This window comes from Talpa europaea, assembly GCF_964194135.1.
Source record: "Talpa europaea genome assembly, chromosome: 10".
Classification (NCBI taxonomy): Eukaryota; Metazoa; Chordata; class Mammalia; order Eulipotyphla; family Talpidae; genus Talpa; species Talpa europaea.
Genome location: NC_140077.1, coordinates 68,970,587 through 68,983,922, shown reverse-complemented (window position 1 = coordinate 68,983,922; position 13,336 = coordinate 68,970,587). Strand labels below are relative to the sequence as shown.

Here is a 13,336-nt window from a genome sequence, read left to right as displayed (position 1 = left end):
ATCCTCTCACCACCCTCCCCCGCCAACCTTGGGCCTGTAGCCCAGTTCTTGTATGCATAATAAATAAATCTTTTTTAAAAAAAAAGACACTGAAAGTGGGGGTTAAAAACAACATTCAAGGGCCTCCCCTGGTGGCGCAGGCGGTTAAGTGCCACTCTGTGAAACTGTCCGCAGCTTTTGCAGCACTGGTTTGATCCCGGCCGGCTGGCGAGGGTCCCACATGGTGCAACAGACCTCTCCTGTCGCGCCCGCTGCTCCCCTCAGCAGTGTATTTCATCAGTCTACCTGTTCTGTTCCCTGCTGTCTCTGGTGAATCCTCTCACCCTCCTGCAGATCTGGCCTGTACTCTGGTTTTTGTATAAATAAAGAAATCTTTAAAAAAAAAAAAAAGCCTTCAAAATAAAATTAACTAAGAAGGTAACTCTGAAATTAATGACAGAAGGAAAAGTTCAGTCACATACCCATATAGCAGTCATCAGATGCCTCCTGCCACGCTTGCCCATTAATGCTGACATTCTCTTGCACGGCTGTCTCAAAAGTCTACAACAAATCCAGAATACACAAGTCACTAAAAGTAATTCACAATGTGGAATGCAAATATTTGGCAAAGTAACAACCTCAGCTTTGTGACAGAGAATATGAGTAAAAGTAGCACACCAGCCCGTTCATGTTTTCTCCATGACAACTCCTTTCAAGTAGTGACTCTACCTGTGTTTTAGATCTGTTAACCATTACGCTACCTACAAGAGAATGTGATGCAAATTCCAGAATACTTCTATAAACCAAAAAAATGTTCTCCTTGAATAAAAGCTAACAGATACTGGCTCAGCTGATTCTCAAGGGTACAAGCGTGACATGGGCTGGTGTCAATGTTAACAAGAGGGAAACACACACAAACCTCATAGAAAGAGGAATTCACCCCTGCTTTAGAAAGGACTGTTATTTTACAGAGATATGCACTGAAGCATGTAGGAATAAAATGACGTGGCATCTGGGATCTGCTCAAAAACAGAAAGTGTAACAAAACTTTGATAATTGTTGAACTGGGTAATGGAATTTTGATGATGTCCACTGTACCAGTCTATTTTTTGTAAAGTTGAAAATGTTCATAATATATTAAAAGACAAAGGACTAAAGGAATTTGGCAATACCATTAAAATCCTAAATGCACATTCCCAATAGCTAACAATTTCACTTCTAGCAATGTAGCCTAGATGACTAGTTCTATAAAAACATTTAAAAAAAAGATGTACTACGAATATTTATTCTTAGTTGTTTATAAACATTCCTAGGAATGTTTATTTCAATGTTGTTGGAAATGAGGAAATACTGAGGGAAAATTAACAAAATCTAAATTCAAAATTAGGAGAATGATTAAATATACAATCTATCCATACCATGCAACTTTAAAAGGATAAGACATATGTCCACATAACACTGACAAATTAATAGTCAAAGACTTATTCAGTAAAGCAGGTAAAAGCAGGTTGGTAGCAATACAAAAGCATGACACCACTAATGTAAACATTAAAAGCACAGAAAGAGGTTTAGAAGGATTTCTCCCTCTACCTGTCTCCAAAATAGGTAAGGTATTTCCAGGAAGGAAGAGGGCAGAGGCAAAGGAATTTAAAGAAGACTTTTTCATGCTATATCGAATTGTTTACAACCAGGATGTATTAGGTCATTTTATATAATAAAAAGCATAAATCAAATAATGACTGATAAATATGCATTAACGTACTCTATATTTCTGTATGATTTACAGTATTTTATGAGGATTCAAACTGTTCATACTGTCTCTACAATATTCATGTACAGTCCTACCGATGGAGGACAAGAATACAAAGACTGGAAAGGAGGTGCCCCAAGACCAGAACCTGACTCACACAAGGTGGGTTTAGAGAGAAATAATATGACCACTAACTGAACTGTAGCAATCGGGATCCTTAGGCACCAGTGTCTTGTCAAAAGACAGGAAACCCAAGCAGGATCAGATGCTCTAGGGCGTGGAGCACAGACCTGAGGGTAAAGATATGGAGATTGGGCCCATCCTGGACTCTCTGGTCCCTTCCTGGTTTTGCCTGTTACCCAACATCAGCAACAAGCAGGCCACTTCACGGAGGGGTGAGCCTCTCCCAAAGAGAAAAGGACTGTATCAGTGCAGTCTCTGCACTGGCTCAGGGCAGCACTCCCACTGCCCACCTGTGACTGTGCAGGTGCCTCTTTTTACCAACTCTCCCCTCTTTAGGGCAGCAGCCTCCTGCTTGCCTGTGACCTATCAAGGCCGCCCGCCTACAGGCCTCTCTCAGCAAACCTGTCCCTCTCCCTAATAAACCCGCTCTTTAAATATAACTAATGTCTCTGCCTTGTGGAGAAGTACGCCTGGGAAACTCATCACGTGCCGCTGCAATGGGAGCTCTGGTGACAACTTTCCCAGAGTGAACCCAAGGACCCCGCACTCTACAAAACCACATCATTTTGGCGCCCAGCATGGGGCTCTTCACGTCATTTGGTGCCAACATCATTTTGGCACCCAACATTTGGTTTTTCACGGCATCAATAAGATTTCTCCAGTTTTCTCTATCTTCATGCTATTACAACCTCCTGAGAGGAGTTGATGTTCAGCGAGTGACTGTCCTACAAGGACTGAGGGGCTCAGGCCAAGGCTACTCTTTGGCGGGTCCCAAAATGTGAAGGTACAACCTTCCAGCTGCCCGTGGCCTTACCAGGTGAATGCCTCATGCCTCTCTTTGCCTCACTATTGCTTCTAATCAATCTCAGTTGAGCCGCCATTCCCTCTCTACCTTGGGCAAAGAGCTGGCTCCTGAGTTCTGTCTTCAAACTAGGTCTCGCTCTTGCAGCAAAAATACAGTGGGTATGGTTCAGCCATGTAAGAGGTCACTAGGGCCAGCTGCCACTTTCTAGAAGACTCTGTGAAAGGTTAAGTTGGTGTGCACCCCGGGTTAGCTCTAATCCCACCAAGACAAAGGGTACAGCAACACAGGAACTTGTAACAAGCACCCACATGTCCCACCCAGTGGCTCTCCACTCCTTAGGATTGTAGAAACGAGAGCTGGACCTGCTTTTCACAACCTCTTGAGACAGGGCAAGCTAGGGTTATTAGGCAGTTTTAGGGACAGTGCAGGAGGGGACCTCTGAAGAATTTAGGGAGGCTTCAGAGATAAGGACAACCAAGGAAATGCAACCAATTCCACTGGGAAAAACAAACATCCTAGGACCATTGTTAACAACAGGGGAAAAACAAACATCCTAGGACCACAGACAATCTTGTTAAGGATGGTCCTGGTTTTTTTTTAGATGATAAGATAAAATGTAAGGATGCTCACCAGGAGGACTAGACCAGAAAGGTAAAGCGATAAGCATAACAAAGGGGAAAGAAAACACCATTAGATAAGGAATGTGAAATTCCTCACTTAGTACCCCCTGGGAGTTAGCCAATCAGGAAGAGAGACTGAAATTTTAACATAATGAGAGAGAGAAAGTATATATTCCTAAAGTAATATCCCATTACCGGCTCATCTTGGCCCCTCCCAGGTACTTTATACCTGGGAGTCTTTCTTCTTTGTCTCTGTTCTTCCTAAATAAACTTTTCTTTCAAAGACAAGATTTGTCTCTCTCTGCTTACTTACTCCAAAAAGTCTGTGAATTCCTTTCTACGGTTTCGGGAGACAAGAACTCCTGGTAAAGCGGCAGCAGTTGTTACACACCACGGCATCACTCTCATCTACTGCTCTTCCCTAACTTGAACTACAACCTTTCACTGCTTCCTTTTCATGGCAATCAACTACAAGTCAACAAACTGTAAGTAGCCAGAAACCCATCCAGCCTTTTTTTTTAAAGATTTATTTGTGCATATAAGAGCTGGGGTTCAGGCCAGAGATGCAGGGGTGAGAGAATTCACCAGAGACAGAGCGGGGTACAGAACAGGCAGATCCACTGAAATACACTGCTAAGGGGAGCAGCGGGGAGACAGGAGAGGTCTGCTGTGCCATATGGGCTGCTCCCTGGCTGGCCGGGGATTGAACTCGTGCTGCGGAGGCTGCGGATTGCTTCATAGTGGGGTGCTTAACCCCTTGCACCACCAGGAAGGCCCCAGTCTTTTTCTTGCTCAGGCAGAGCTCCCCCTCTCAGAGCTCCCCCTCTGAGCTCCCCCTCTTCAAATCCTTATCTTATAGGTGCCTTCCTACATCACAGGTACTCTTGATAGTCGCCTTTCCTTGCTATGGAGACCATATTTCCTCCCTTTGGTTAAAATTTTTGTTATGTTTGCCTTAACTTTAAGACTCATGAGGGACTAAGACAACCCCAGTAAGCTATTTTAGATCCCCCAGTGTCAGAGATAGGCCTCTGGTCCTCCATTGTAAATCATCTTACTAAATGCCAACAGGTTTCTTTGTTAACTGGTATTAAGATTAGCCATACATGGGCCAAGTACAAGCTATCTTTCTTAATACATTTCTAAATAAAAAAGAGCCTTCTTTCTACCGAGAGAAGAGAGAATGGCAGGGACAGATAGTAAGTCAAGCCCTGGGGAGTTCTTCCTCAGCATGGGGACGCCCACAAAAATAGGACTACTCCCCTGTGGAGCATGCCGTTGGCTACTCCCCACCCCATGGGGGTACGCAGGTGGCTGCCCTCACTGTAATCTGTCCAGGACAGGTTCAAGCTCTCTTTCAGGCACTCATACGCACTCAAATGTGCTAGGGTCTGCTCCCTCCATTCCCACAGACTCTACTCTGGGTTCTCTCTTAAAAGACCTTAATTCAGCCTGACATTCTTACATAACTAACCCTCGCTATAACACCATTCTCTAAACCTTCGCTTTGGCTGAAGCAAAAGATAAAAAAATGCTGAAAAATAAAGTGGGAACACCACCCTGGCTGACACATGTGGGATGCTGCATTGTTCTCAGCTAGCAGCTGCCTGGACCTTTGCTCCAGTGCTGAGATCACTGGGATGTCCAGACCCCCGCCATGGGGGACTGGGTTTCTTCTTTCCATCTTGATATATTCTTCTGGTCTGGGTAGGAATTTCTGCCATGCCTTCCACTCTTAAGGTATGTTTGGTTGGTTTAAGGAAAAAAAAAATTATCACATTACTTTGGTCTTACTAGCAGGCTATGTAGGATGTTTTATGGTTAAAAGACAAGATAAAAGATCTTAATCTGCTGCCTCTCTTGTCCTCACAGTCTGTAAATAAGGTGCTCTCTTGTCTTAAGGAAACAACTTTCAGGATACATTTTGCTTCTTATTGTAAGGAAACTTACATTTCAGGTCTACTTTTTTTTTTTTTTTTTTTTAATAGAGGCATGTTTTTCTTTATTTGTTTGCTTGTTTGTTTTTGTTTTTTGTTTATACATGCACTGGGTACAGTCAGAGGCGTGGGAGGGTGAGAGAATTCACCAGAGCGGGGAGCAGAGCAGGCAGAAGGACCGAAGTACACTGCTGAGGGGAGCAGCGGGCGGCAGGAGAGGTCTGCGCACCATGTGGGACCCTCCTCCGGTGGCCGAGGAGCAGCCGGGGATTGAACCGGCGCCGCAGAGGCCGCGGGCAGCTTCGCAACCCAGCACTCTACCGCTGCGCCACCGGGGAGGCCCTCAGGTCTACTTTTTACTCCTTATTGTACGGGAAAAGTTTAATGTCATCTCAAAAAAAAAAAAAAAAAATTTAAAGGATGTGTTTGTGTAAGTTGTCCAGTCTAAAGAGACGATAGTATAACAGCTATTACAAGGTTGAGGTTAAAAACTAGGATGCAATGTAAGTGAGATAAGAGGGGGAGGGTGTGTGTGTGTGTGTGTGTGTGTATAAAAAATGTATTAAAGATGGATATTCTGAAGGTCCTTAAACTAATTTAAAGTAGGATGGGTAAATGAAATGGTATTAAAAACAAAGAAAGCAAAGGAAAGTGTTGAAGGTCTGAGAGAGAGATTTTGGTGGAAAATTGTGTGTGCTCAGATGACTTACTATGAAATGTTTTGGTTAATTTGGGTGTCAGTAATATACCAATTTAATACCAAGCTTTAGTTCTTTTCAAATTGAAGACTAGTTTCTTAAAACAAATTAAAGACTGCTAGTTTCACTAGTTTCTTATAACAAATTGAAGACTGCTCAGGTAATCTAAAAATCTTGGTGCTCTTGCCCTCAGGTTACCTGGGAAAAAAAAACTTTTATCATGTCAACATTGCTGAGCCTTGTCAAAAAAAAAAACAACAGATCTCTTAAAAATCCTCGTCACTCTGATGTAAAATCTGTAAGTTTGTTACTAAAGTTTTTGTCTTAAGAGGGCTCTTAAGACACCTGATAAAATTGTTTTTCATTGTGAAAAACAAACTGAGTCAATTTGGGTATACTGATACCTCACAGAAAGCATTCTCATAGGATTGCTACACCTTTTCAACATAAATGCAAACTAATCAGATTGTTGTAAAACACATAAGACTTCTTAAAACCTAATAAGCCAGTCAATTATAAAAGGGCTGAAAAGTTACGCAAAAGCCCAAAAATCCCACATCATTTCAGGCTGGATTTGCTGAGGCTATGAAAAGGTATGCTAATCTAGACCCAGAAAAGCACAAGCATTTTAGCAGTCTCCTTCATTAGCCAATCTTGCTCTGACATCAGGTGCAGGCACCAGAGACAAAATCAAGAGCAATTAGAGAAAGCCATTCGCAAGTTCACAAACCTTGATCCTAATACAAGACAAGGGGAGGTGATTATTAGTCTGCACAGACACTCACAAACAACCCCAAAAACTAGCCATAGGACCCCAAACTCAGTTACACCAGCTTTTAAAAGAGGCTCTTAATATCTTTAACAATGGGGACCAAAGTAAAGGGTTAAAAAAAAAAAAAAAAAGGCAAGAAGGCCCTGGTGAATGAGTAAAGACAGGCTCCATTAATAGGCACCACCATTGCTGGTGCTCTGCCGACCCAGGCTCACCCAGGCTCAGAAACAGAAGGCTGACCTGCCTGGGATAAAGTATGGAGGAACTTCAACGGCCCCACACTATATGTACAAGTCTGGGCAGTGGAGCAGGAATTGCACACAACCCAAAAATCCACCTGGGCTGTGCCCCAGGTGCAAGAAGGAAGGCTACTGGAAAAGGGATTGTCCCCTTCTCCGAAGTGAGGAGGGACCAGACCCTCAGCTGCCAGCATACCCCTCCTGGATGACAAGTGATGGGGCCCAAGGACGTAGACACCTCTCCAGCTAACCATCTCCATGGCTGAGCCTAGGGTAACCCCAGATGTCGCCAGTAAGAATATTAATTTTCTGACTGATATGGAAGCTACTTACTCTGTACTCACCCAGCATTCTGGACCCACCTTCCCTTCCTCACAAAATACAATAGGAATGGCCTTAACAAAATCAAAGGTCACTAAATCTGCTTACTGCTGCCCAAGGAAAACATGCATCTATTAACAGGATAAAACACGTTTGAGTGACTTAATTTCTGGTCCTCTTCAACCTACAGATAGGACTAACACTTTTTATTAACAGGATAAACTGTTTTACATGTTTGCTCCTAACAGTCTCCCGCAGACTCCCCTTTACATGACTGCTACTCCTTAACACTTGGAATTGTCCTCATCCTGGAGCCCGGAAAGGGTCTGACACTGTCTTTCTAATACCACTCTGCCTCAAAATTGGAAGATATAAAACCATTAAGTCATCATACTTGGGTAAAATCTTAACATTTAAAAAGGTGGACTGCAATACTCACTCTAACTTAACTTTATTTATTTATTTTTTTTTATAAAGGCATGTTTTATTTATTTGTTTGTTTATACAAGCACTGGGTACAGTCAGAAGCGCGGGAGGGTGAGAGAATTCACCAGAGCCAGAGCGGGGAACAGAGCAGGCAGAAGGACCGAAGGACACTGCTGAGGGGAGCAGCGGGAGTCAGGAGAGGTCTGCGCGCCATGTGGGACCCTCCTCCAGTGGCCGGGGAGCATCCGGGGATCAAACCGGCGCCACAGAGGCCGCAGGCAGCTTCGCAACCCAGCACTCAACCGCTGCGCCACCAGGGAGGCCCTCTAACTTAACTTTAAAGCTCACCCAACTTTCCTGAGGTTCTGACTAGCCTCACAGTGATCATGCTCATGACACTGTCCCTAAAAAAACTAAAAAACTAGTAGTTTTCACTGGGCTTGCTACTCTACACACTCAGCAAGGGACACATGGGATCTAAAACAGCTCCCGAAAGAGCGGAGCAACATGGCGGCGAGGAGACGCTGCGAGTAAGATCTCCCATTAAAAAAAGTTAATAGGGAGGAAAAGCGGCAGGTCCCAGTGAGAGCTGGGACACGGAAGATAAACGGGTGACTCCAGCAAACTACCTGAAGAAGAAACTTGCCATAAAAGAGGACCAGAAGGGAGGAAAGCACAGAACCCTGCTCCCCTCCCCCACCCACAGAGGCGGCACTCTCCGACCAGCAGAGAGGAGGAAAACAACAAACTAAAACGACCAACAAGAACAAACTACGCAGCAAGCGGGACTGTGAGTGGAAAGGAACTATTGCAGCCACCACACCCCGTGAACGCGAGCTGCGGAGAACCCTGCAGGATTCGCCGCTGTGGTGAGCGAACGGGCTCCAGGCGCCATTAGAGAACAACAGAGACTCTGGAGGAGACCCGCACACAGCCCCAGGCCGGCCGGTAAGCTTGCGCGGAAAAGCGGCGCGCTTGAAAAGCAAACGCGGATCGGGATCACGGCTGCCCAGGTCCCCGCGCCTGCGACCTAGCCTTGCGGGGAGACGCGCGGGGGCCCTCACTGAGGTGAAAGTCTGTGGCGGCTCCTGAGAGCAATGTGACAATTGCCACAATCTCGCATTAATTGGGTGGCTGTGCTAGTGTGGCATAATAAGCCCCCTGCCCCTGTGCGCTGGACTGGACAGTCAATGACGGGTAAGATCAGGAAGTGAATTCTGACAACCTAAGACAGACGCAGTCCCCGAGGGGAATTTGGTTCCCACCTTTTCAGCCATGACGAATAACTGGAACAATTAGGCCTGGGCGTTGTTAAGGCACCACCAAAATATGTTGTTACTCATTGCCAGTAACAAGGATCATAGTAAAGGAATGCAGCCATGGAAACTGATTCTATTACTTAGTAAATAATATAGCCAAACAAAGGTATAAGAATAAATAATAGTATATGAAAAATATAATACTAAAATAATAATAACAATGTAATCATAATGCAAATGTGCTAGAGTAAACCTCCAGTATGGAGATTAGAGTAAGAAATGTTCTTGATTTGCACTTGATTTCTTGATAGATAATAAGCAAGATGTAATGATATATGACACAATATGCACTTATGCCTTGGTAAATGATTAACCAGACACTGTGCAAAACACAATGAAGTAATTACTGTAAAAATGTATAAAAAGAAAAAATTGCTTTCAATAAATTGCACTCAGATTTTCACTCTCCCTTGAGTGTGTCTGTGTGTCATTCTTTCTTGTCCCTCGCCCTAATTCCTTCGATCACCTTTTGCTCATTCACATTCAACCCTGAGATTGTCTCAATCTCCCGCCACTGCTGGGCTGGTCCGCGGCAAAAGTCCCTCACTGAGTAATCAGAAACCAGGCGCCCAGACACCAGGGAGCAGGGTACAAAAGGCGCCATTGCTGCAGCCACTGAACTGGGCTACAGCCCGCGTCCTGGACCTGAGGGCTTTGGAACTGAGACCCGGGGAACAAAATTCTGAGCGAGGGTCCTCCACGTCGGTGGGGCACAAGGCAGACACAGCACCCCAAAGCCGTTGAGGTTTTCCCTACCATTCCCACTCTGTTCCCTGTCCCACCGGGTGAACAAAAACAGCCCCCCACGGACTAGGAGAGATCTCTGGCGCCACCTAGCGACCAGGAAAAAAAAGTCACTAACACCCAGGGACCTTTCTTGAAACCTGCAAAAGGGTCCTGAAGGAACCCCTGGCCAGCTGGGAAGTTAGCCCACCCCAGGCCCCTTCAGACCAGCAGTCTGAGCCCACAGGGGGAGCGGGCACACACAGCCAGGGCAGACCAGGCGCGCGGAAGAGTGTGCCTGAGACCGGACGGGCAGGGAGTGCGTCCCGCATCGCCATTTTAGAACAGGGATATTTCTTCAGGAAAGATTGCATGCAGAAGGCTCCCACAGGAGCCAGAGGTGAGCGGGGAAGCTCGCCCACGCCAGGCCACTTCTGGCTTGCAGTCCAAACCCAGAGGGGGAGCGGGAACCCACCACCGGGGCAGACCAAGCGCACAAGGGTTTGTGTCCCCACATCGCCATCTTAGAACAGGGACCTTTCTTCAGTAAAGAGTGCTTGAAACTGACAGATGGCTCCTGGAGGAGCCAGAGCGGAGCAGAGAAGCTCACCCAAGATGCAGGCCAGTCCCAGCAACATGTTGTCCCAATGCATACGACAAATTAGAAAACAGACAGTAGGGAGTAGAAGAACCTAACACGCAACCTAACAACTCCTCAGGAAAAAAGCACACCACAAAAAGAAAACCACCCCCCAGATTGCAACGACAGTAACTTGGAAGACCTTCTGAGCCTTCCAGAAAGAGAATTTAAAATTGCCATGATTAAAAAAATGACAGAACTCATAAAGGAAAACAATGATCAGAAGAAGGAAATTGAGTCCCTAAAGAGGGAAGTAAAAGAAACGCAGGAGATCAAAGAATTAATGGAAGAACTAATGAACTCTGGGAAAAGCAATGAAAGCAGAATAGATGAAATGGAAGAACGAGTAAGTACTCTAGAAGACAAAGAAATAAAAAGAACCAAAACAGAAAAGGAAAGAGAAGTACGAAGGAAAAAGAATGAAGAAAGACTTCGGGAACTATCTGACTCCATGAGGAGAGGAAATATAAGAGTTATAGGAATTCCAGAAGGAGAGGAGAGAGATGTAGGAACAGAGAAAATATTCCAGGAGATAATTGAAGAGAACTTCCCAAATGTGAAGAAGGAGCTGAAAATTGATATACAAGAAGCAAGAAGAACACCAAACTTCCACGACAAAAGGAAAAATACAGCAAGACACATAATAGTAAAGCTCCCAAGAATCCAGGACAAGGAAAAAATAATGAAGCTGACAAGAGGGAAGAAACAGATAGCATTCAAAGGAAAACCAATCAGGCTGACATCAGACTTCTCCGAAGAAACACTCCGGGCAAGGAGAGAGTGGAGGGACATAGTCAACAGACTCCAAGAAAACAGATGCCAACCAAGAATACTCTATCCCGCAAAGCTCTCCTTCCTCTATGAAGAAAGAATAAGGACCTTCCCAGACAAACAGAAACTCTGGAATTTCATTACAACTAAACCCCCACTCCAAAAAATACTACAAGGAACCCTAAAGCCAGAACCTCAGAGGGATGAATAACAACGGAAGTAGGCCAAAAGATAAAAATAGGCTCAAAGTTAAAGGATGGAAAACAATCCTACAAGCAAATGGACCAAAAAAGAAAGCAGGAACAGCTATACTTATATCAGATAAAACAGACTTCAAATTCAAAAAAATAAAAAGAGACCCCAATGGTCACTACATTATGATCAAGGGGACAATACTTCAAGAAGAAATAACACTCATTAACATATACTCACCAAACGAAGGAGCACCAAAATATATCAGACAACTGTTGTCCTCTCTGAAAACAGACATCAGAGAAAACACATACATAGTGGGAGACTACAATACACCACTATCAACAATGGATAGATCAACAAGACAAAAAGTAAGTTAAAGAAACTAAAGCTCTAAATAAGGACCTAGAGCATTTGGGCTTAACAGACATCTTTAGAACACTAAACCCCAAAAAAATGGAGTACACATTTTTCTCAAGCGCACACGGATCATTCTCCAGGATCGATCACATACTGGGGCACAAGACAAATATCAACAGATACACCAAGATTGAAATCATACCAACCTTCTTTTCTGACCATGAAGGCATCAAACTAGAAATAAACCATAAAAAGAAGGCAAGGAACTTTCCTACCTCATGGAGACTAAAAACCACACTACTGGAAGACCACTGGACTAATGAGGAGATCAAAGAAGAACTTAAAAAATTCTTTGAATTGAACGACAAGGAGGACACTAATATCCTAAATGTATGGGATGCAGCAAAAGCACTAATATGAGGAAAATATATAGCAATAGAAGCTCACATCAAGAAACAAGAAAGAACTCAAAGAAACAACCTAATCTCGAAGCTCAAAGATCTAGAAAAAGAACAACAAAAAAAACCCCAAAACCAGTAGAAGAAAAGAAATAATAAAAACCAAAGCAGAAATAAATGAAGTTGAAACTAAAAAAACAATCCAAAAGATCAATGAAACCAAGAGCTGGTTCTTCGAAAAAATCAATAAAATAGACAAACCCCTAGCCAGGCTCACAAAGGAAAAAAGGGAGAAAGCACAAATAAACAGGATCATAAATGAAAGAGGAGAAATCACAACGGACACAGCAGAAATCAAAAGAATAATCAGTAACTACTATGAACAGTTATATGGAAACAAGTTTAACAATCTAGAGGAGATGGACAAATTCCTACAACTCTACAATCACCCAAAGCTAGACAAAGAAGAAATAGAATACCTAAACAGATCAATTACAAGCAGCGAAATTGAAATGGTAATCAAAAACCTCCCCAAAAACAAAAGCCCAGGACCTGATGGATTTACAAATGAATTCTACCAAACATTCGGAGACAAATTAGTGCCTGTCCTTCACAAACTCTTCCAAAAAATTGAGAAGGAAGGGACAATACCAAACACGTCCTATGAAGCCAACATTACACTAATACCAAAACTGAACAAGGACAACACAAAAAAGGAAAACTACAGGCCAATCTCCCTAATGAACACTGATGCAAAAATCCTCAATAAAATTTTAGCTATCAGAATCCAACAATGTATCCATAAGATAATCCACCACGACCACGTAGGATTCATTCCAGGGACACAAGGATGGTTCAACATCCGAAAATCAATCAACGTTATCCAACACATCAACAAAAATAAATATAAAAACCATATGATAATATCAATAGATGCTGAGAAAGCTTTCGACAACGTGCAACACCCATTCATGATTAAAGCCCTTGAAATTCTTGGGATACAAGGAACGTACCTCAACATCATACAGGCCATATATGACAAGCCAACAGCCAGTATCATTCTCAATGGTGAAAAGCTGAAAGCAATTCCATTAAGATCTGGAATAAGACAAGGATGTCCACTTTCACCACTGCTTTTCAATATAATACTGGAAGTCCTAGCCAGAGCAATAAGACAAGAGAAAGACATACAAGGAATCCAAA

The 13,336-nt window shown here is 43.6% G+C and overlaps 1 protein-coding gene across 1 annotated transcript in view; it reads right to left on the bottom strand.

The window, feature by feature from the left end:
* Positions 1-13,336, bottom strand: part of NSL1 (NSL1 component of MIS12 kinetochore complex) — a gene marked incomplete at both ends in the record, with an annotated part of 36,798 nt that overhangs the window by 17,118 nt on the left and 6,344 nt on the right. The window contains one exon of the mRNA XM_084245498.1: positions 462-540. Within this exon, the coding sequence (XP_084101624.1) occupies positions 462-540 (79 nt within the window). The remainder of the gene's footprint in view (positions 1-461; positions 541-13,336) is intronic.